This window comes from Myxine glutinosa, chromosome 8, assembly GCF_964187855.1.
Source record: "Myxine glutinosa chromosome 8, kmMyxGlut1.1, whole genome shotgun sequence".
NCBI classification, from domain to species: Eukaryota; Metazoa; Chordata; class Myxini; order Myxiniformes; family Myxinidae; genus Myxine; species Myxine glutinosa.
Window position 1 is genome coordinate 143,926,855 of NC_136268.1, and position 25,164 is coordinate 143,952,018.

Sequence of the window (25,164 nt, forward strand, 5' to 3'; positions counted from 1 at the left end):
AGGTTGGCCAAATGAATAAATCAAACGAGTGGACGAAAGGCCAGAAACATAAAATGCCCAAGTTCTTGGAACGGCGAGCCAATGGAGGTCATTGAATGCCCTAGCTATCATTTTTCTGGGCTTGTTGAAATTACAAAGGAAGCATAGAGTTAGTGCAGCAAAAAAACGTGAATTACAATCGTCGATTTGAGGGTTAACCGGTACAAATCAATAAGTCATGGAGATATCGTGAATACTATAGAAAACCTAATGGCAAAGATGAGATTCAAATGTAAGAGTGAGCTCCATTAGAACAGCAAGGTTAACAAGAAAAAGAGCAATCAGAGATTGCAAACCCTCGCCAGGATGTATTTTCAGTGGTTTTTAAGGCTTTTGCGTTAAAACAAATATGGCGGCCGAACCACGTGACCGATGACGTCATCATTTCTTTTTCTCCACCAGTTTATGCCGACATGGCACTCAAGAAATTTAATCTTGAGTGGATGAAGTTTTGTACTTGTCGAATTATGACGTCATAATGGAGGCACCTATGACATCATCATTAACATTTTTTATTCCCCATGGAGAGTTCTTCACAATGAGCCATGCCTCAATTTTTTCTATTCAGCGCTTTCCGAGATATAGAGGTGCAAACTTTTTCGATTTTTCCAAGATGGCGGCCGAACCACATGACCTATGACGTCATAATTGTCATTTTTAAAAAATTCTACAGGTGGAGTTGCACTTCTGGTGAAAATTTCCTGTCGATTGGACCAACGGTTGCAGAGAAAATCATATTTATTCTGTGTGGACAAACAAACAGACAAACAAACAGACAAACAGACAAACAAACAAACAAACAGACATTATGAAAAATCACTCATAGTGCGACACTTGGCAAAACAGAACAAAGTGGCATGGCACTCAGAAGAGCATCCTTTTAACCTCAAAAATAGTTGGTGGTTGAATTCAGTTGGCTGATATGTAAATCCAATTCAAATTTGAAGTGAATCGGATGAAAATTGAGGATTTCAGAAATTTAAAAAAAAGTGGTTGACCTTTGGCCTACGTTGACCTTTTGCCCACGCTGATCTCAAATATAGTTGGTGGTTGAATTCAGTTGGCTGATATGAAAAATCCTATTCAAATTTCAAGTCAATCGGATGAAAATTGAGGCTTTTAGAAATTTGAAAAAGGGGGTTGACCTTTGGCCTATGTTGACCTTTTGGCTTACGCTGATCTCAAAAATAGTTGGTGGTTGAATTCAGTTTGCTGATATGTAAATCCAATTCAAATTTGAAGTGAATCGGATGAAAATTGAGGATTTTAGAAATTAAAAAAAAACTTGTTGACCTTTGGCCTACGTTGACCTTTTGCCCACGCTGATCTCAAATATAGTTGGTGGTTGAATTCAGTTCGCTGATATGTAAATCCTATTCAAATTTCAAGTCAATCGGATGAAAATTGAGGATTTTAGAAAAAATTTGAAATGGTTGTTTGCCTTTGGCCTATGTTGACCTTTTGGCCTATGCTGATCTCAAAAATAGTTGGTGTTTGAATTCAGTTCGCTGATATGTAAATCCTATTCAAATTTCAAGTCAATCGGATGAAAATTGAGGATTTTAGAAATTTGAAAAAAGTGGTTGACCTTTGGCCTATGTTGACCTTTTAAATATATAGGATTTTGACAGTCTCTTTCTCTTTCTCTTTCTCTCTCCTCACCATTTGTACAGCAGACATCAGAATTACACCAGCGACAATATTGGGAGTGTAAATTATTATCATTTATGATCACGTGATACGTACTTCGTACCATGTGTGTCGGTTGTGCTGAAACAGTTTAATGGCGAAGGTTGCAAGCCTGGATGGGTCGCTCCAATGCAGGATACTTGACTGAGTGTGCAGGAATTTGGAATTTGTTCAGGGTGCCAGCGATAGCTCGCCTACTCTTCGCTGAGGACACCGTGACATCTTTGTCATCCACCAATTAATGCTGGAAGACGGAACTCCCAGGTTAACTTCCATCCGACGGATGGCACACACATTGACATCTCACCGTGCCTGCAAATCACCAAGATCAACTTTATTTGTGTTATACTGTACTTTATTACTTGCGAAAATCGAAGATTTTGAAGTATATTGGTTGGTTTTGTGCATTATTCTGTCTGTTTGTCTGTCTCTCTTGTCTGTATGTCTGTTTGTATGTCAGTCGCCTACAGGTCACAATTTTAAACCGATCTTTACAAAACTTCATCAAATGGTAGAGATGGTCATAAGGAAGAAGCCTAATGATTTTGAGGTCAAAAGGTCAACATGGCTAAAGGTCAACTAAAGTTTCAATCGGCCAAATTTCTAGAATTGTCAATTTTCATCCCATTTACTTGAAATTTGAACAGAATTTGCATATCCCGCCCGTCACATAATTTAACCACAAATTATTTTTGAGGTCAACATAGGTCAAAGGTCAACAACAAATTTTAGGGATTTCGCAAGTATCGTGCTATGCACGACATAATTCTTGTATATTTATTTTTATGCAGCCTGTGGCTGATTGTCTGTATCATTTTCTACGGGCGCAGATTTGCAGCGAGTACAATGTCCCCTCACCAGCAAGCTGGTACTCATTTTGCCCACCTCAGAAGGAAGACAGACTAAATCAACCCACTTGGTGTTAATTAAATGGCATGACAGAGGCTTGAACTCAAGACCCTCAGATCTTAGCCAGCCACCTTAACCGTTAAGCCAACACCAGGCTTTGTGTTATGCTGTACAAACTCAACTTTTTAAGACTAAGACATTTTGACCAGTGGAGTAGGAGTGCATTGAAGTTAAACAAGACAGATAAGACAGACAGGTGTCAAATTATGACAAAATATCCCAATTTTCATGTAAAAGTAAAAACCCAAGTTGGAGGTGGCCATCCAAACTTTGGAGAACATTCCCATGCACACCCCTAGTACAATTTCTTCAGATAAACTCATACTGAGTGGATGAAGCGTTGTACTTGTCGAATTATGACGTCATAATGAAGGCGCAGATGACATCATCATTAACATGTCTTATTCCCCATGGGGTGTACTTGACAATGAGCCATGTTTCAATGTTTTTCCATTGAGCGGATTTCAGAGATTTAGATGCGTAACATTTTTTACAGATGACGTCCATACCACGTGACCTATGACGTCATAATTATGAATGCAAAAATTCTACAAGTGGAGGTGCTCCTATGATTAATTTTGTGTCAATCGGACCAACGGTTGCAGAGAAAATAAGTTTTTTTTTTTAATGCAGACACGTACGCCATACGTACGCAACCGAATGCCTAACCCTGCTTTTCGCTTCGCGAGCGCAGGGTAATTATGCCACCAAGTCTGGTCAGGTTTTCATGCAGAGCAAAAATTACAACGCGGTAAACTCCTGGGACTTGCAATACACTGTCCCACTAGGAGTGGTGCTACACGATACACATTTACATCGACAATTTGTGTCGTCTCTCCCCTCCAGAACACCTGCGATAATGAATTTTTCTTAACTAGCAACGGTACGCCCCCCCCCCCGCCCCTCCCATGGGCGGGGCTTCAATTGGGAGGCCCAAACGAAAAGGCAAAATATCGGAAATTTAAGGCTTTTTTATTTTAAACGATTCATATAAACATCCTTTGAATCATATCACACACAAATCATCAAAATCTAAACAGTACATGGCATCCATTTTGAAAAAAGATTGAATTAAAAGGGTCTCATCCTCCTTTTTAATTTTTTTTATTAAAAGGGTCTCATCCATCAGCTGGTGTTTTTTTATTTGGCCCTAAGTATGTAAAGAGCGGCTCAGTTTTAATACCGTAAAATACTTCGTGGATTTTCATGGTGGTCAATGACGTCATATTGCTTTCGTGCGTGTTAAAAACATATCTCTTCAGATAAATTGCATTTCCTTTTTTTCCGTGTACTTGTATTCTAAACTTGCATTCAGTTCATTAATTCAAGTGATGAACGACGACAATGACAACAGAACCGTTGAAATGCGGAAGAGCGTGCGACGAATATGCAAAACGGAAGCGGCCGTTACACGTCTTTCTCAGTCGCTTTGCACACGCTGCCATGTTACTTCGGAGCCGCACGTTTATATAGGAAGAGTTCGTCAGGAGTCGATCTACTCTCTCCTGGTACGTAGAATTTCAACAAAAGCCGCATCACTGTTCATATCGGTAAATATTATTCTATCGTGTTTGAAAAAACTGGAAAATTGGAAATTGGAAAAAAATTGGAAAAACAATATAGCCTATTTTACTCCAAGGGGTCCCTGGATTACCCACCCAAAATATTGTTGCGATGGGTTCATCCGTTTTTGCGGTACCTGGGAACGGACGGACGGACAGTCGGACATTTGGTGAATTAATAGTAAGATGCTTAAAAAACATTCTCAGATACATCACAATTTTTTTTAATTTCCGTTGGTGTTTAGTCACAAGCTTATTCTGTTCTTCATTTCTACTCTGCTTCTGGTGACATATTAAGTGCATTTCCACCTTTATGATAGAGAGTGGGAAGCAGTGGGATACTTTGTCAGATCTTCCATTCTGACACTCCTAAAATCTTGGCCCAGCTATAAACTGTCATCCTGGTGTTTCGCAGGCAGGGCGATTCATCAATGTGTGTGCGTGTGTCCCTCCGATGGACATTAAACTAAACATCCTGTCTGTCATAATTTGTTGGTGGACATTAAAGATCCCACGGTACCTTTCATGAAGAGTAGGTGAGTTATTGCCGGCACCTTCAACCAATTACAAAATCCTGCCTGAACTGAGGGTAGTAATTGGTGTAGTCTTCTTGGAGGTTTATTGACACCAAAGTACTTTGAGTGTGGTTGCTCTCTTGGCAGCACCATTTGCACTATAAACGAATTGTCCAGGTAGTTAACATGTTTCATGTGAATGCCTTCTTCAGATGCAAAGAGTACCAAACAAATCATATTCCAAAGACCAGCAACGGTACCTGCCCAATGGGTGGGGCTTCAATTGGGAGGCCCAAATTAAAAGGCAAAATATCAGAAATTGAAGGGTTTTTTATTTTAAACGATTGATATAAATACCCGTTAAATCATATCACACGCAAATCATCAAAATCTAAACATTATTTGTAGAATTTCAATAAAAGCCACATCACTGTTCATATCGGTAAATATTATTCCGTCCTGTTTGGAAAAACTGGAAAATTGGAAAAATGTGGAAATTGGAAAAATTGGAAAATTGGGGAAAAAATTGGAAAAACAATATAGCCTATTTTACTCCAGGGGGTCCCAGGATTACCCACCCAAAATTTCGTTGCGATCGGTTCAGCCGTTTTTGCGGTAACTGGGAACAGACGGACAGACCGTCTGCGACAAACATTTGGTGAATTATAGTAAGACTAGCCGAAAGCACCCGGCGTTGCCCGGGTTCTTTTTGAATGAATTTACCTCTATAATTCAGCTTTTACTCGCAGCCGTAGAAGATTGACTACTATAATTCAGCTCAGCTTCTAAATGCAAAATGGGCTCAGCCCGGCCAAAGCGGCCTCGACCAGCCTCGCCACCTAGCCTAAAACCTTCCCGGGGCCTGTCCCGACATTTTTGGTTCTTTTTGAATGAATTGACTACCATAATTCAGCTTTTACTCCCATCCGTAGAAGATTGACTACTATAATTCAGCTCAGCTTTTAATTGCGAAATGGGCCCAGCCCGGCCGAAGCGGCCTTGACCGGCCTCACCACCTAGCCTATACCCTTCCCGGGGCCCGTCCCGACATTTTTGGTTCTTTTTGAATGAATTTACTACTATAATTCAGCTTTTACTCGCAGCCGTAGAAGATTGACTTCTATAATTCAGCTCAGCTTTTAATTGCGAAATGGGCCCAGCCTGGCCGAAGCAGCCTCAACCGGCCTCACCACCTAGCCTAAAACCTTCCCAGGCATCCCAACAATTTTTGTATTAGAGGTTTCCTCCTATCTTTCCACCGTTCAGGAGATTAGCTTGCGCAGACAAACAAACAAAAACTTTCTTTTATAATATAGAGAGATTATAATTTGTCTGATTAAAGTACCAAGTGTACATTGAATAGAGCATCTGTAAGGTGATGTGACACCCACCTTTGTTTGTGCTAGGATAGGTGTGCCTCGCTCAATGAGAAGCCGAACGGTTGATTCGTGCCCGGAACGGGCAGCACAGTGCAACGGCGTCAGACCGTCCTTCAAGCCAAAATGGACAGATAAAGAAAAAAAACACGAGAATCAAAAACATCATCGCGAACCAAGAAAAGTATGTTATGAACCACAATGCTGGCGAGAAGATGGTTGCCAAAATTCTGGGTTATATTTAATGCTTCTGACTGAACCCAAACCTTGATTATTCATCAGAACAGCACTGTACAAGTTCAGTTTTAGTTTTCGAGTTGGTGCAGGTGTCCGTCAAACTTAACATGGATGAGAAACATGAGGCTACTAACCCTCGTTCCTGCATCGATTGTGGCACCATGATCCAGTAGGGTCGTAACCAGCTCCGTGTGCCCTCGTTTTGCGGAAACATGAAGGGGTGTTATGCCATTCTGATAAGGACGAAAGAATAAACGCAGGTAAGATTTTATATAAAACGAGTCTCAATAAAATGTCAAATATAAATAAATAAATTGCTTAATTAATTAAGCTGAGTATCCTCACATTAGCTTTGAAATTGCAGTCTGCACCTCTGTCGAGCAGCAGGACAGCAACGTCCTGGCTACCGTAATGCGCAGCAATGTGGAGTGCTGTGAATCCACTCTGATGGACAGAAGAACGACACACTTTGTAATGCGTTGAAAGACAGAATACTTATTACTCCAAAGGTGCACATCTTCCAGTTATTTTAAACCATGTGACCTTTGGAGCCGTTATCACCCAAATGCAGGTGAAGAAGGTGCGCCTTTTCTTCCGTGATACAATCAATCCAGGATCCTTTCTGACACTCGAGTTCTCCTTGTTCATCATCATGTCACTTTCAATATGATGCTTGTTGTTACCTTGCCATGGGTATACCAACGTAGAGAGCTACCCCACATACACAATTTATATTGTTGTCTCATCACACCACCGAGTGAATAAAATGGACAAACATTGATCAAGTGAGCCATGATATTATTATGAAGTGGTTTAAAGTTATATCATTATATGTTGCGAGTTCAGAGGGTTATTCGAATACAGTACTCACAATAGTCTGAGGTTCAGCCAAAAAAAGTTAACAAGTATAGATACGACGTGTGTAACAACTGTGTTATTTTTCAACATTATCTCCATTGCGTTCAATGCATTCTTTCCAGCACTTTACTAAGGTCTGGATTCCTCTAGATAAAAAATGTTTTGGCTGCTTGTGTAGCCATTCGTGCACCGCCTCTTGGACCTCTTCATCGGATCGGAAAGTGGTTCCACCAAGCGCCTCTATAAGAGGCCCAAAGATGTGGTAATCCGAAGGGGTGAGGTCTGGCGAGGAGGGTGGATGAGGAAGAGACTCAAAATGCAGGTCCTCGATTGTTGCAGCTGTAGCGTGGGCAGTTTGGGGCCGAGCATTTTCATGCTGCAGCAAAACACCGGTAGTGAGTAGTCCACGACGTTTTGATCTGATTGCTGGTTTCAGATTATTTTTAAGGAGGTCGCAGTATAATGCACTGGTGACTGTGGTCCCTCTGGGTGTGCAATGCTTTACAAGTGGGCCTCGGCTATCCCAGAAGAGCGTCAGCATCACTTTTCCAGTGGACGGCTGAGTGCGGAATTTTTTGGGCTTCGGTGAAGTTGAATGGCACCACTCTTTGCTTGCCCTCTTCCTTTCTGGCTGAAAGTAGTGGACCCAGCTTTCATCCCCAGTCACTATGCGCTGTAAGAAAGCTTCGCCTTCTGTTTCATAACGTCGCAGAAGTTCTTCACATGCGTCCACTCGCCGTTCTTTCAGTTCAGGTGTGAGTTGTCTCGACACCAACCTTGCAGACACTTTGCGGAACCCCAACACATTGTGAATGACATGGTGTGCTGAACCATGGCTAATGTTCAATTTGGAGACCACTTCGTCCAGCGTAATGCAACGGTTTTCCCTTAGCACGCGCTCAACTCCTGCAACCATTTCTGGTGTGTCGGCTGTGTGAGGCCGGCCCGAGCGAGCAGCGTCTGCCACACTGGACACTCCACTTTTAAACTTACTGTCCCAGTCGTGCACTTGCTGCAGCGATAAACATGCGTCACCACATAGCATCTTCATTCTGCGATGGATTTCACTGGGATTCACACCCTCACTTCCCAAGAAACGGATGACAGAACGTTACTCCTCCCTGGTGCATGCTTCTAAGGGAGCCGCCATCTTGAAACTGCTCTACTTACGTCATACGCTCAATGTTGCCAGATCTAAAACAGGCAAAACATGACTCTTACCCATAGATATAACATATGTCGTCTACAACTACACACATTACATTCTCGAATTTATATCACCATTTTAAGGTTACTTATTGACTGCCCCTCGTGTAAAGAAATAATCCCTTTTTATTTACAAACATGCATTCTCATGGATTAAAAAAAACAAAAAAACATCGGTATGTCTTGGAATATTGTGAGCATGTTGTTTGTCTAACTTTTTGAATGTCCAATGTAGTGTAATGAGATGTGATCTATGAGATGTAATGAGAGGAGAAAGAAAGAAATAATGAGAAATATAATGAGATGTAATGAGAAAAAGATGATCCAACAGGTGAGATGTAAAAGGTAGCGAATATCGGTGTTTTCTTTTATCATACCTCGGTCGTGCTGTTGATTCGTTCCTATGGGATACAGATGTCAGTTAAGCAGTCGTTCGAAAGATGACCATCATGAGAACACCATCATATATTGAATGTGTTTTGATTTTTTTCAACTAATGCAGCATGTTTAGTTCCATCAAGGTGAGAGATTTAACGTGCGGTAGTGGGAGGATATGAACCCAAGTAAGCGGAAAGAGGAGGAAACAAAACAATAACTAGAGAGACATGAGAAGTTTTCGTCGGTCCTTACCTTCGAGACATCAGTGACGCCCTGCACTCCTCCATCCAAGATTATTCCCACAGCTTGCGTGTCCCCCTTACGGGCTGCCGCGTGCAATGCAGGGAGACGGGTGCGTGGTGGCGCTGGTCTGTTGCTTTCACCCCCTTGCCCTTCTCGACTTCCGGGACGCCTTATGTCGCTTTCCAACAGGGTGGCGACGGCCGGTTCGTGTCCCTGCTGGAGCGCAACTGCCAAAGGCGTGAATCCATCCTGTAGTGAGGGGTGACAATAAAGGACAGATTTGGATGGATTATGCCAAATCTATGTACCGAGTTGGTTAGGCCACAAGAACAAGCCAATTAGATTTTGGTTCAGGTCTGGATCCGGATCTTGCCTATCAGTGGGATACAAAATGTAAACTGTTCACCTGGTAGAGATATGTCCTTTACCGAGCACCGTTCTTGTTACCTCCGTCACCGAAGGTGGCGGGAGGTTATGTTTTCACCCCTGTCTGTTTGTTACTTGGCATTTGTTTTTTGACAAGTATGTTGCATCACCCCGGTTTGTGTGTTTGTCTGTCCGCTCACTTATACTTGCCTACAGGTCACAATTTTAAACTGATCTTCATGAAACTTCACCAAATGGTGGAGATGTTGGTCTGACAGAAGCATTTTTTTTTGGAGGTCAAACGGTCAAAGCTTGCTTGCAAATAGGCCAAAGGTCAACATAGGCCAACGGTCGATAACATTTTCAAATTTCTAAAATCCTCAATTTTCATCCGATTGACATGAAATTTGAATAGGATTTTCATGTCATCTAACTGAATCCAACCACCATCTTTTTGAGATCACCATAGGTCCTAAGGTCAACATAGGTCAAAGGTCAATAACATTTTCAAATTTCTAAAATCCTCAATTTTCATCCGATTGACATGAAATTTGAATAGGATTTTCATGTCACCTAACTGAATTCAACCACCAACTATTTTTGAGATCAACATTGGTGCTAAGGTCAACATAGGTCAAAGGTCAATAACATTTTCACATTTCTCAAATCCTCAATTTTCATCCGATTGACTTGAAATTTGAATAGGATTTTTATATCAGTGAACTGAATTCAACCACCAACTATTTTTGAGATCAACATAGGCCAAAAGGTCAACATAGGTCAAAGGTCAATAACATTTTCAAATTTCTAAAATTCTCAATTTTCATCCGATTTACATGAAATTTGAATAGGATTTTCATGTCACCTAACTGAATTCAACCACCAACTATTTTTGAGATCACCATAGGTCCTAAGGTCAACATAGGTCAAAGGTCAATAACATTTTCAAATTTCTAAAATCCTCAATTTTCATCCGATTGACATGATATTTGAATAGGATTTTCATGTCACCGAACTGAATTCAACCAACAACTATTTTTGAGATCAACATCGGCCAAAAGGTCAACATGGCCAAAGGTCAACAACCTTTTCAAATTTCAAAAATCCTCAATTTTCATCTAATTGACTTGAAATTTGAAGACGATTTGCATATCAGGTCACTGAATTCAACCACCAATTATATTTGAGGTCAAAAGGCTGCTCTACCGAGTGCCATTATATGTTGTTCTCTTTTGCCAAGTGTCGCTCTGTGAGTGATTTTTCATTTTTTTGTCTGTCTGTGATGAGGATAGAGTTTTTACCTTCGCAAAAGCGGAAGGTTATGTTTTGATCGCTGTGTATTTATTTGTATGTCTGTGTGTGTGTGTGTGTGTATGTTATTCGCATAACTCAAAAAGTATTCAACTGAATTGCATGAAATTTGGTGGGATGATTGGTTATTATACGGGACACATTTGTTTAGATTTTGGGAGCAATCGGGTCAAAGGTCAAGGTCAAGGTCACGAAAAGGTCAAAATCGTATTTTTACCAAGTACAGAACAGTAGCTGCGGCGAAGGTATGCACTCTACCGAGTGCCCGTTCTAGTTTTTTTTTTTTTTTTTTTAATGATTCTTCACCATTGAGTAATCGGGTTAAGAATGATATACAGTATAACATTATATCTGAAAAAGTTATGGACGGATTCGGACGAAACTTGGTGGACAGTGGACAGGTTGAGTGAAGTCCAAATCAATTCGATTTTGATTAAGCTCCGAATCTAGATCCGGCCTATCAGTGGGATATAAAACGTAAACTGGTCAGCCTTGTGGAGGTACGCTCTCTACCGAGTGACTTCTTGTTCTCTCTTTGTTCGTAAGTTTGAGAGGCACTCACATCAAAAAGTGACAGTGAGATGAAGGAATGCTGCTCATGTGATCCATTTCCCTAAAGCAGCCAAAATGGCAGCACAAGGTAAGTTCCATTCTTTCCACTTCACTCCCAGAATCAATTTTCGCTCCCTCTGTCTACCAAGGGAATATATGAATTTCCTGTGGCAAGGCCAACCCAAGTTTAGAGTGTTAATTTTGGCAATCACCTCATCTTACAAGTATGGAATTATAGGTGGCTCACCATACCTCATGATTATAATAATATGGGAAGTATCATTGATTACAATAATAAAAAGAATTATGATAGTCATTCATTCAGTAATTTATCGCCTTCCTATTGCTGGATCATTTCTGATCTCATGGATAATGTCTGTTAGGGACAGAAATAACATTTTCTAAAAGTTGCAGGTCAATCCTATATTTATCCCAGATGAGGAAGTTGGTATGTACACAGGGTATTTGCAAACAAAGCCCACTGGAATAAATCATAATAAATATAGGATTAGTGACCAGAAATATGTCTGTAAAGGTAGAAATGCAAATACTGCATATCTTCAAAATGTAGTCTGAAATAAATAAATAAATCACCAAAAATAATCAGGTTGAAGATGATATGAAGGTGTGAGCTGTTAACCAAGTATTTAAGGACATGCTTGGAACAGCCGGGTGAAGCGAAGCTCCTGTTATGGCTGCAGACAAATGCTTTCACAAACGTCCTGCACGAGAGACAGCTGCAAGGGCCTGCCATTCCAGAATCGAATTCCTTTTAGTGGCATCCACCGGGGGAGACAATACTCCACGACCTTTTGGGTCTCCTGCAGCTTAACGTAACAACACGTCTTCCATTCACATAAGTAACTATGGAGTAAAGAGGAAATATGTCATAAAATAACAGAATAAAACAATTACTATTAAAAAGCAGTTTTATGTTTAATATAGATTTCTTCCCTTTGTAGTTTTGTGCGAGACGAAGAGCAAATGTGCCCGAAGCCTTGCAAAACCTCCCAACTGAAGAACAAAAGTTTGATAACGCGATTAAATTAAAATGTAAAATGCTCCCCTTCCATCCCTTCCCTCACTCCAAATGGCACCACAGCCGACTTCGCTCATGAAAAGGCCGAATGCCTCAATTCAGCGTTTGTTTCCAAATATTGTGTCCCCAAACCCTCCTTCTGTACCCACCCATCCCAGTCCCAGCCAACTGCTCCTGGACTATGTGTCTTTTGCATCTGAGAAGGTGGAGACATTTCTGGCAACCCTCAATTATGATTCTGCAACTGGACCGGCCAACATCAGCTTGGTGTCTGAAAAACTTGCTCTGCTGTTCTTGAGCTTTCTTTCTTTCTCTTTCTCTCTCTCTCTCTCTCTCTCTCTCTCTCTCTCTCTCTCTCTCTCTCTCTCTCTCTCTCTCTCTCTCTCTCTCATTTGCCCTTGGTCATTTTCAATCTGGTTTGAAGTCTGCCAACATCGCTGCATTACATTAACTAGAACGGCACTCGGTAGAATGCATACCTCCGCCAGGCTGAACAGTTTACGTTTTATATCCTGCTGATAGGCCGGATCTGGATTCGGAACTGAACAAAAATCTAATCGATTTGTCCTTGTCAAATACCCAACCAGTCCACCAAGTTTTGTCCAAATCGGTCCACAACTCTTTGAGATATACTGGTCACAGACAGACAAACAGGAGTGAAAACATAACCACCACCCACCTTTGGTGGCAGAGGTAAACAGTTCAAAAAACGGATCCCCTTAACTGCAGGCCAATCAAACTACTTCCAATCATCGGCAAGGTCATGGAATCCATAATCGCAGTTGACATAAAATCAATCCTTTTCTCCAACAGCCTCATCTCAGATCATCAATTTGGATCTGAGATCACCAATGAATCACTCAGCTGTGTATACTTTCCCAACAAGGGATGGAGGCCCTCAATGTCAGACATGAGATCAGGGCCGTCTCTCTGAACATATCTCGAGCTTCTCATGCAGACTGGCATCCTGCCTTGCTCTCAAAACTGTCTGCCTATGGAATCCAAGGCCAACTCCACGCATGCTTATACTGACTTCCTCTACTCCCGTAGCCAACGTGTGGCTCACAATGGAATCCTTTCATCTCCTCTCCCTGTCAAGGATGGAGTGCCCCAAGGCAGTGTTCTGGGCCCAGTCCTAATCCTAATAGTCATCAATGATCTCTCTGACTCACTGGAAAATCGTCTTTATCTCTTTGCTGATCACTCCATTCTCTCCTGTGACATCCCTGATCCTTCATTCTCTTCAGGGAGACAGCAGTCTCTTCTCTCTCTTGAGACCTTGATAAAATCACAAACTGGTGAAACACCTGGAATATGTCTTTTAACACTGGGAAATTCCACACACACTCTCTTTTTCTCTCGCTCAAAGGACCATACAGCAAACCCTCCAATCGATTTTCTCAAAACAATCTTCTTCAAGAATTTCAGTCATTCAAATTGTTGAGTCTTACTATCAGCCATGATGACAAACCTCTTGGGCAAGTAGCATTTCAAAGTTGGCCTCCAAAGCCAGCCGCCGACTGGGCATACACCGGCGTGCAAAATCCTTCCTTGGCACACCTGAACTCCTATCCACCTACAAGACTTTCATCCACAGCCTGATGGAGTACTGCTCCCCCCCTCTGGGCTGATACCCCTATCTCACACCTTGCTCAGCTTGACACCATGGAAACCAAGGCCTTCAAGCTCATTGGTCGATGACTTTGCCATCATCGACAGGTCGGTGGTCTCTCTGTCTTCTTTCGCCTCCTTTCTGGTCTTGCACCCTCTGCCATTTGTGTGCTTTATCCCCCACATGTATCTGCAGGTCACATGTGGTCCTCCAGCAACCCCTTCGAGCAAAACTCCCAAAATCCGGAATCACTGCTCACCTCCACTCATTGGTTCCTCTTTTCCTACATGTGGAAACAATTTCCACATTCTCTTCCATCTCATTCTTCCCTCCAGGTCTTCAAGACAGCTGTTCCCCACCATCTCAGATCACCCCCCATCCAAACCCATGACATTTTTTACACCTGTTAAACCACCCCAGCTCTCCTCCCCCATATTTTTCTTCTGTATCCACCTTGACCACACCCCTTGCATTCTCTATCTCTCATCGTTAACTGCATCCCTTATTCGTCCATTTCCAACTATTTTATCCTTCGGCCCCGATGTTGGCGTTTCCCCCTTCTCTTTCTGCTGTTCCCTTTTATGTTTCATCCTGATCCGTTCTGTGTTCTAGCTCTTCCACAAGCAGTGACTCTGCATACAAACATTGGGGCAATACCCCTGGCGCTCACCTAGTAGAATAAACAGTATACTACACTGACTAAAGGTATTTTAAACCAATTTGAATGGTTTCTAGAAGACAGGGAAGGATGTGGAGTCATACTAACATAATCAGACTTTAAACAAACAAACAAAAAAATACTTATTTTGGGGGGCAACTGATAGCAACCCTCCCCTCTCCCCTCTCATCCTGTTTACCTCCTCAGACCCCAATTTTTCTCATGCCTTGAACAAACATTGGTACATCACGGGTGATGAAGGTTGTGGTGAAGTTTCATTGAAATTGTGTATGTAGTTTCAAAGAAAAGAGCAAATACCTATTTTGGGGAAAAGAGCAACCCCTCAATAGACCCCCACGGCTCGATTTTTTTTAATGCTGTGAACAAACTTTGGTAGAACACGGGTGATAAATACCTATTTTGGGGGGCGGGTCAAACCTGTACCCACTTTGACCCCCCGTACACCCCCCAGGGCCAGATTTTTTTTTAATGTCGTGAACAAACTTTGGTACATATGGGTGCTGATCACTGCTGAACGTTATGATGAAGTTTCATCGAAATAGTGTGTGTAGTTTCAGAGGAAAAATCAAATTCCTATTTTGGGGGGTCAAACCTGGATGCAGCATGACATTAAATATTTTGAGATTTTCATTTTGTTTGCAGATGCATGATTAGGAAATTATATTATAAATTAGAATCACCATTAGAAGTTGTTGTTTTTTGTACATTTTTTTTGTACATCCCGGTGTGTACCCCGGTTTAGAATAGGTACACCGTATCCCTGCGCATCGTAAAAGGCGACCAAGGGTTGGCGTCAGGAAGGGCATCCGGCCATAAAAATATTGCCTCAAAACAGGGAACCATGATTGTCATGGGACCCGCAAGGCTAACCCCCGCTCCAGCGGGGAAAATTGCCTTAAAACGATCATTCATTCATTAGAAGTCAAATCTCTTTCTATTTCATCAAAAGACAAAGTGCCCCACCTCAGTTGGAATGGTTTGATCAGCCCCATTCTCCAGGAGCAGACGAAGAACCTCCACGTGGTTTTCTTGGGAGGCCATGTACAATGGTGTGAAACCATGCTAGGGGACAGCAGGGAAACATTTTAATTTTTGGTTGATGGGGGAAAGGGGGGTGAGGGTGAGGGGGGTACACTGTCAAATATAATCATGGTGGAGATTGTACGTACACTCTATGTAGGACGAGGACATTTGGGGAGATCAGTGAACCTTTACATGAATGGCGAAGATATTATAATCGGACAATGAACAAATATGATTATTACATACAAAAGATAGAACTGCAATTGAGCTTCAACGAAATTTATCAATAACGAAAAATTGTTCCTTGGCGCAGAAACCAAAGTGAATAAGAAGTACCCGAGGATAGAATTTCTCTTCGTTCGTGAGATTTAGGGGGGGTGCGGGGGGGGGGGGGGAAACGTTTAGCAGCTTAGATAAATCAGTAGATAGAAAATGATGCAAAGTGTAAGTACTGTATTTGCTGTGGTCTGTGATCTTTATATATCATTTTACTTCTTCTATATGTAGCACATGATTGTGGGAAGTCTCGTTTGCTGGGTGTGCAGGTGTCACTGATGATAGACGAGACGGGTTTCTGAGAAATGTGCATGTTAGGTTCATTTTGGGGTAAAAGTTGGGAACCTCACTTTTTAACATAAATAGGGTATGCTGAATTCGATTAACCCGGTTCCCAAGCCGAATTTTGAGTTTTTGACCTTCTAATTAGCGTAAACAAAATGGCCGCCAAATTGCCATTTTTGGACAATTTCTTTGAACAAGCATTTATATATCATGTATATACATGCAGCTCCTTTACTTTAGCTTTACAACTTTTACCCCAAAATGCACCGAGAAGCTTATACATGGCATTTTTTCATAAATCCATCTCTATATTATGGGGTTTTTTTGTTTGTTTTTTATTTGTTTTTGTATACATAATCGAGGCTCGTGAAAGAGCTAACATTTATCACACAAACAAATCAAACAGACAAACAAAATATATAAAAAGGGGAGCGGTAGACAAGATGGGGAGAGATGGGGAAGCACATAAACACAACATTTGTGAGGGACATCGGGAATGTGTTGTGTGGGAGGGAGAAGGCTTGGGGGGAGGCGGCGTGGGAAGGCGGGGGGGGGGGGGGGGGAGAAGTATAAACACAAGGACACCAAGGACTTCCAGGAAAGAAGTTGGTATTTCAAAAAAGAGGATGTGGGGTGAAATTAGCGGGGGTAGAAAAGATCAAGGTTTTGGATGGGGGAAGATAAGAGATGGTGGTGAACAGCTGTTTTAAAGACCTGGAGGGAGGAGTGGGATTGAAGGGAGTGGGGGAGTTTGTTCCAGAGGCGGGAGAAAAGAGGAATGAAAGAGTGAAGGTGAGCAGAGAGTCTTGATTTTGGCAGTTTAACCATAAGAGGGTTGCAGGCAGATCTTGTGCGACCTTTAGGAATATTTGGGTGACAGAGCCCAGAGAGAGCTGGAGGATCAAGGCCAGAGAGGAGTCGGTAGAAGACAGAAAGACCACCAACCTGCCTGCGGTTAGTAAGTGAAAGGCCCTCGGAGGTACTTCATCACGGGAGATTCCAATGATTCTGAACGCTTTGGTTTCAACAGCGTGAAGACGAGCTAGGTGTGAGGCAGGAGCACCAGCCCAGAGGGGAGAGCAGTATTCCATTGAGCTGCGGATGAAAGCCTTGTATGTGGTGAGGAGCTCAGGTGTGCCAAGGAAGGACTTCGCACGATGGAGGATGCCCAGTCAGCGACTGGCTTTGGAGGCCAGACATTTGATATTGAAAGAGACATTCAAACTGATATTGAAATTGACACTATAAAATAGGAAATGGTTTTAATAAGACAATGTTTCATACAACCATTTATTCTAAAATTAAGTATACATGGCCATGAAGCACAAACATTCAGGAATGTCACACATGTTGTTTTGCCAAACTACATCAAATTCATACAAGGGGTCTGATCATCACTCTGTATCTGACAGACACACATTGATGTGCACGTCAACTCTGAATAGCGACATTTGCAGCGTCGAGTCTTGCATTGCTTCTGGCATGCACATTTAATCATCTCGAGGCAACTTCCTGGGATTGGACTCAGTGACATCAGAATAGGCTCTAGTTCCGAATCACCACGTTTCCATCCCATTTCCACAGGTGCAGGAAGGTCAGGTATGGCACAATGAGCATTTCTCCATACCATGGCTTGATGGTGTACTCGCATCAAATGGAAATGAAGAACATCACTTGTCGGTGACATTGCTTCTGGTTTACCAGTCTTGGAGAACAACATATGTCTTGCTGAATCAACAGAGAAACCCTCAAAATTCTCAAAATTCAAAACTCAAAATTCGGTTTGGGAACCGGGTTAATCGAATTCAGCATACCCTATTTATGTTAAAAAGTGAGGTTCCCAACTTTTACCCAAAAATGCACCTAGAAGCTTATACATGGTCTTTTTCCATGAATCCGTCTAGTCTATGAAGTGCCCCCTTTAGCTTCAATCAGGAATTAGGAATTTAGCCCGGGAGCTGGTGATAACGTGTCTATTCTTCACGAACGATACAGTGGAATCTGTAACGTTCAGTAACCATTTCCAAAAGATGGGATGCCCAGTTGAACGTACATCCGACGGACGGCACACATTGATGAATCGAGCTGCCTGTGAAGCATCAGGATGACAGTTTATAGCTGGTTTGGGATTCAAACTGAGGCTAGACAGCTTAGAGTGGAGTGTGTATACCAAAAGGCCATCTTCCCGGACAAAGATCAGTGTGTGTGTTTTTCTTTCTGTGGTTTTAGGCTGTAAAAGGGCATGTTGAAGAATTCCTGTAGGTGTGCAGATTGGTATTGTAAGTGATGGGGATCACTAATGGGATTTTCCATGATGACGCAAATGCCCAAATGGCCCTTTCTTATGTTTGATTTACTAGGTCATTATATTGTATGGTTTTGGCCTCATTAAGTCCACCACCAAAGGTGGATGGAGGTTATATTTTCACCTCTGTATGTCTGATTGTTAGTCTGTCTGTCTGATTGTGAACACGATATCTCAAAAAGTTGTGGACGGATTTGGCCGAAATTTGGTGGAGAGGTTAAGTAGGTGACACCGACGAAATGATTAAATTATGGTAAATATCCGAATCCAGATCTGGATCTGAGAATTTTTTAAGTGATTCTTCAACATTGAGAGATAGGGCAAAAACTATATATAGCAGGATATTTCAAAAGGTTGTGGAAGGATTCGGACGAAACTTGGTGGACAGGTTGGGTGTGTGACAAGGAAGAATCGATTACATTTTGGTGAAGATCCGAATATGGATCCGAATAAGAGAATATTTTTTTAAAGTGATTCTTTACCATTGGGTGTTACGGACAAAAACCATATGGAGCATGAAAGTCAAAATGTTGTGAATGACTTATGACAAAACTTGGTGGCTGGGTAAGTGTTGGGTAAGTGATAATAACAAACCGATTATATTTTGGTTCATGTTGGATCCAGATCTGACCTAAGAGTGGGATACAAAACGTAAACTGTTCAACCTGGAGGAGGTTTGCGCTCTACGCAGGAGACGGGATTTGGCAATCACGTTTGTGTGTCTGTCTGCCTGTGTGTGTGTGTCTCTCTCCAGGCCGTAACTTTTCTTTTTTTTACCATTTGAGCTATTGTCATCAATTTTTGATGATACTGAAAATCCTAATAAATTTTTTTATCAAAAGGTCAAAAGGTCAAAAGGTCAGCGTCACATAAAATCATCAATTTTCATCCAATTGACCTGAAATTTCAATTTACCATTTGAGTTTTGTCATCAAATTTTCAACAAAGCTTTATTATGATAATATGGAGAAGACAAACTAATAATTTGGTAAAAAAAAGTCAAAAGGTTAAAAGTCAGCATCATATAAAATCGTAAATTTTCATCTGATTGACCTGAAATGTCATTTTACCATTTGAGCTTTGTCATCAAATTTTCAACAAAGCTTTATTATGGCAACATGTAGTAGCCAAATCAATAATTTGATTAAAAGGTTAAAAGGTCAAAGGTCAGCATCACATAAAATCTTCAATTTCAAAGAATTTGCATATTGTGTCCCTGAATTGGTTCACCAATCAAAAGCTACAAGCTGATTGTATTTTAGATCTAAAGGTCAAAGGTCAGGGTTGCGTAAAATCACTAATTTTCACCCGATTGACCTGAAATTTAAAGAATTTGCATATTGTGTCAATGAATTGGTTCACTAATCAAAAGGTACGAGTTGATTTTTTTTTTAGATCCAAAGCTCAAAGGTCAAGGCTGCATAAAATCATCAATTTTTATTTTGTTTTGCTTTTTTAACAGTTTGGGTTATTTTGAGCGTACAGAAGAGGAAGAAGACGTCTGAATACAAACAGACACGGATGGGCTTTGCATTTTCAGATACTTTCTAGTATTAATACTTGCAGGGTCCTTACAACTTTTCCATGATCCTGTTAAAGCAATGTATAAGCCTTCACATTATAACGACAACCGTATTATTGATGGACATAGTAACAACGAGCAATATGTGATACAGAAGACACAAAAGGTTTATATGGGGTAGTGCGTTGATAATGTGGGCTTGCAAACCTGAGCTTGAGCATTCACGTCAGCACCACGACGGATAAGTACTCGGGCAACCTCCACCTTCCCAGCCAAGCAGGCCACGTGCAACGCCTGGTTTCCTTTCTGTCACAACGCCAAGCACCGCACCGCAACAAGAACTGCATTACTGCACCACAGAACCGCACAACATCATGCACTACACGGTACTACAACACTTGTGCCATGTAACTGCACTATACTACAGTGCACCCCACTGCAGAAATCTTCGCATCTGCACCGAAAACTTTCATAGCATAGGTTTATGAATTCTAATTATGTGTGCTATCATACGATTATGCATCAAATCAGTCGGCAGGAAGGCAGACGTGCCAGCTGCGATCGTATAAAAAAGTGGGGAGGAATTAAAGAATAATACAAATGTTTCGCAAGCAAGCAAAGAAGTCAGTCCAGCAGTTGAATGGTTGTGTTTAATTGAAGTTGCTGGCCATAATGCCATGTGTGAACTAGATGGTATTCAAACAATACTTACCCTGTGCAGTCAACTTGGTGTGAGCCAACTCTTCTGTTTTTGAACGTTTCTGGGTTTTTTAAAACCAATTTGGCTGCCAGACCACGTGAGCGATGACATCATAAATTTATATTATCTAATATAATTGTTGCATCGATCACGCTCAATACATTTCAAACTGATCAGACTAAGCGTTGTCCCTGTCGAATCATGACGTCATAATTATGGCACCAATGATGTCATCGTTAACAACACCTATTCCCCATATGGAATTCTTTACAATGAGCCATGTTTCAATTTTTTCCATGCAGCGGTTTTGGAGATAAAGAGGTGCAACATTTTTCGGTTTTTCCAAGATGGCGCCTGTACCACATGACCTATGACATCATGCAACTTTAGAATTAAAATATTCCAAAGGAGGATGCGCTCCAATGGTGAAAATTGTGTCCATCAGACCAACAGTTGCTGAAAAAATAATAATGATCGGATGGATGTGTTGTATTTGTCGAATTATGATGTCATAACGAAGGCACCGAAGACATCATCATTAACATGTCTTGTTCCCCATGGGGAGTGGTTGACAATGAGCCAGGTCTCAATTTTTTTCTATGGTGCGGTTTCAGAGATATAGAGGTGCGACGTTTTTCCAAGATGGCGCCTGTACCACGTGACCTATGACGTCATAATAATCATTAAAATATTACACAGGAGGAGGCCCTCCTATGGTGAAAATTTCATGTCAATCGGACCAACGGTTGCCGAGAAAAGGAATTTTTAAAATGCGCACACGGCACACGTACTTCAAAAAGCACCCAGGAATGGTTCAAGACAAAACACTGGACTGTTCTGAAGTGGCCAGCAATGGGTACAGATCTAAATCACATTGAACACCTGTGGGGAGATCTGAAAACAGCAGTTGGGAGAAGGCACCCTTCAAATCTGGGAGAACTGGAGCAGTTTGCACAAGAAGAGGGCCAAACTGCCAGTAGAGAGGTGTAGGAAGCTCATTCATGGCTACAGGAAGCACTTGACTGCAGTTATTTTGTCCAAAGTCTGTGCTCCCAAATATTAAGTCTTGGGTGTCAATAATTTTGTCGATGCCATTTTTATATATTGTATGATTTATAAGGATATATTAAGTTCTGAATCAAAAACAAAGGTTCTGTAATATTAACAGTGAAATAAAGAAATGTGGAGACCAAATACTTTTGTCAATTTCAACTTATTTTTAGACAAAATTTTGAGTTATTTGAAAAAAGTGCAAGGGTGCCAATATTTTTGGCCACGATTGTATATACAGACTTGGCATTTAATATGGAATTTTTTTTTTTCCTTGACTTGGGTTTACTTTCTGAACTCAGTATATCAATCTGGTGAGTTTCTTTTACGCTTCGGTGATGTCTTTGTTGAAAGAACCATGTCACTGATTGTCTTTCGCAGCAAGAAGTCAATAACAGGATTATATCACAGATGGCATGACAAAATGTAAGGGCAGGTACATTTGACGATTGGCTTCACAATCGAGTATATAAGGGTTGTTGCGTTCTGTATTAGTGGAAAACAACTGCTGCACGTCTACAAAAGTTATTGCCGCTTCCTCTGGAGATGGTCCGTCAACTTGACAATGCTGTTTGTCATGGAGTGGTGACTTTACGAAATTCTGGCATGAAACAGCGTGCTGTTGCTCGGAAGTATGGCATCACTCAAGGTCAGGTGTCAAAGATCCTGAAACGAAATGCTCAGAGGGATGTCCCTACTCCAATACCGAGGCCAGGACGTCCACGCAGAACCACAAGGAGAGATGATCGCCAGCTGCACCGGGTAGTCTGCAATGGCCGTACCAAGTCAGCTAATCGGCTTGGGGCTGAGTGGCAGCAACTGATAAATGTGCCTGTATCCAGAAGGCTAGTCAACCAACGACTGGTTCAAGCAGGCTATCGTGCCAGACGTCCCCTGAGAAAGCCACGCCTGACCAGACAAACACAGCCAGCGCCGATTGCAGTGGGCCAGAGAGCACCGTCAATGGCAGTCAGGAAACCGGAATCACGTGACCTTCAGTGACGAGTCTAGATTTCTGGTCTATCGTCAAGATGGCCGCGTCCGAGTGCGCAGACAAGTGCATCAAGCCCACAACGAAGATTGTATAGTGCCAAGAGTCCAAGCTGGAGGTGGTGGGGTGACCGTTTGGGCTGCTTTTCATGCAGGGGGCAAAACTGACCTGGTTGTTCAGAATGGAAACCTGAACCAGTTCAAGTACAGGGCCATTCTGGAAGAAACATTGCTTCCATTTGCTCGTGCAGCCTTTCGACGAAACTTTGTCTTCCAAGATGACAATGCACGGCCTCATCGTGCTCGCATGATCCAACACTTTCTTGCTGACTGTGGTGTCGAGCATATGGAGTGGCCTGCCATGTCCCCGGATATGAATCTGATAGAGGACTTGTGGGCAGAATTAACGCGTCAAATCAACAACTTGGACCAGCAGCCTGCCTCTGTGCGTGAATTGCAGCAGGCTATTGTCACTGCATGGCAAGCGATTCCTGTCCAAACCATGGCAAATCTCGTGAACAGCATGCCTCGACGTGTACGTGCTCTCCTGAATGCTCGTGTGGGTTACACCAAGTACTGAACTGTAATTTTACTGTCCGTAATCCCAGTCATAATTTAGCTTTTGTTTTTGTTGAAAAAAAAATTGGCTAATGTGCAAAATAAAGAGATACTTCTGGAAAACGCACAGAAGGTTAACACAGTACTGTCCGTGAATTGAGTTCGATATCAGTTTACATCACTTTCAAGGATCAATTTATTTGCTTCGAAATGTCAAATGTGGTTTTTGTTTCTTTTAAAGGTCACATTAACAAAATCTTAGAATAATTTCAACATAATTCCAATGAACTTTTGGTTCTAAGTCATCTTGAAAAGTAAGTTCACCCCCCCCCCCCCCCCCCCCAAAAATTTTCCATATTAAATGCCAAGTCTGTATATTGTGTCAATGAATTGCATTAGAAATGACAGAATATCAGTTTGCTCAAATAGTCCACTTTTTTTGAAACACCCTGTGGGTGTATATATACACTGTATATATGCAGCAGCCTGCAAGCAAATACTCAGGGTATGCCCTGCGTGCATACGTAAATAAATATAAGCTTTATATATTTGACGATGTGGATTGTGCTTGGATTCTGCAAGCATCTATATTAGTAAATCAACAATTAATTATTACAATGAGCCCTTTATTTAAACGTTTACAGCTATAATAACTTTGAATGTGAATAAGGCAAGTATAAAATTAGAGGTGAAAGAGGAACATGTTCTCATTGCCTAGCAACCAGGTTGAGTGTAACCTCCATTGTCTTAGGTCACATGAGCCACTGCGAGAAGAGTGAAGCTGCACGGACCGACTTTTATTTACAGATATTTTTGTTTATGGACATTTTCTGACAGTTTTGTGATTTGCTTTCCTGGGATATTGGCTTCAAGTTGCATTTGTGTGCAAGATTTCAGGTTTCTGGCCCACCAAGAAAGTACAAAACATTTATATAAGTCAGTGAGTGAGTGGTTAGAAAGAGCTTTCTATACATACATAATATACAGGGAATCCTCGACTTACGAATGGGTTGTGTTCGAACAATCATTCTTAATTCGGATGTTCGTAAGTCGGAACTGGTCATGAATGTAGACAATTTCCCATAGACTCTGTTATAAATGGTGGTTCGGTTCAACAACCACGTCAAGAAAGCCTATTTAATGACACAATTTAACACATAATTAAACTGAAATATTGTAGATTTGCAATAAATTACAGTAAATATATACCCCTTCAATCACTCGAACAGTAACAAATCTTCTTCTTCTCCTCCTTTGCCCTTTATAAGGGGTGAGGTCTAATGGCACCAATCTCCTGACCTGCCTTGACCTCAATACTCCTCCACTCTGCTCTGTCCTCAGCCAACTCTCTCCATTCTCCAACCACCCCCACCTTACTGATATCCCTCTGAAGGGGATTTCATTCAATCCCCATCCTGACGGGGGCAGCAATGTTCCAGGCTGAAGACACTGTGACCCATTTCCCCTGGGGGCTGGGTGTCTGGCTCTGAAAAACTGTCGACAATATCCCATGCTTTGGCCTTGGCAAAACATTCTTTACGAATGAGACTTATTCTGCCTTGTCAACTTGGGACGTTGTTTTGAGTTCTTCGATCTTTGAGGGAAGTATATTAAGCTGACTACAGGTTGCGGCTCGCTGAGATGTTGGGGCCGGCTGTGTGAGGACCATGATGTCACTGTGATGTGGTGTTACTCGCTTACACGCCACGCCAACGTCTTCCACGCATGTATTCTTATCTCTCTATATTATAAAAGAAAGTTTTTGTTTGTTTGTCTGCGCAAGCTAATCTCCTGAACGGTGAAAGATAGGAGGAAACCTCGAATACAAAAAATGTCGGGACGGGCCCCGGGAAGGTTTTAGGCTAGGTGACGAGGCCGGTTGAG

The 25,164-nt window shown here is 41.7% G+C and overlaps 1 protein-coding gene across 1 annotated transcript in view; it reads right to left on the reverse strand.

The window, feature by feature from the left end:
* LOC137432974 (uncharacterized) overlaps positions 1–25,164 on the reverse strand; it is a 180,915-nt gene that overhangs the window by 141,415 nt on the left and 14,336 nt on the right. The window contains exons 4-10 of the mRNA XM_078783785.1: positions 20,190–20,288; positions 15,535–15,633; positions 9,022–9,261; positions 8,769–8,792; positions 6,673–6,771; positions 6,462–6,560; positions 6,106–6,204 (exon numbers count right to left, since the gene is read on the reverse strand). Of these exons, the coding sequence (XP_078639911.1) occupies positions 6,106–6,204; positions 6,462–6,560; positions 6,673–6,771; positions 8,769–8,792; positions 9,022–9,261; positions 15,535–15,633; positions 20,190–20,288 (759 nt within the window). The remainder of the gene's footprint in view (positions 1–6,105; positions 6,205–6,461; positions 6,561–6,672; positions 6,772–8,768; positions 8,793–9,021; positions 9,262–15,534; positions 15,634–20,189; positions 20,289–25,164) is intronic.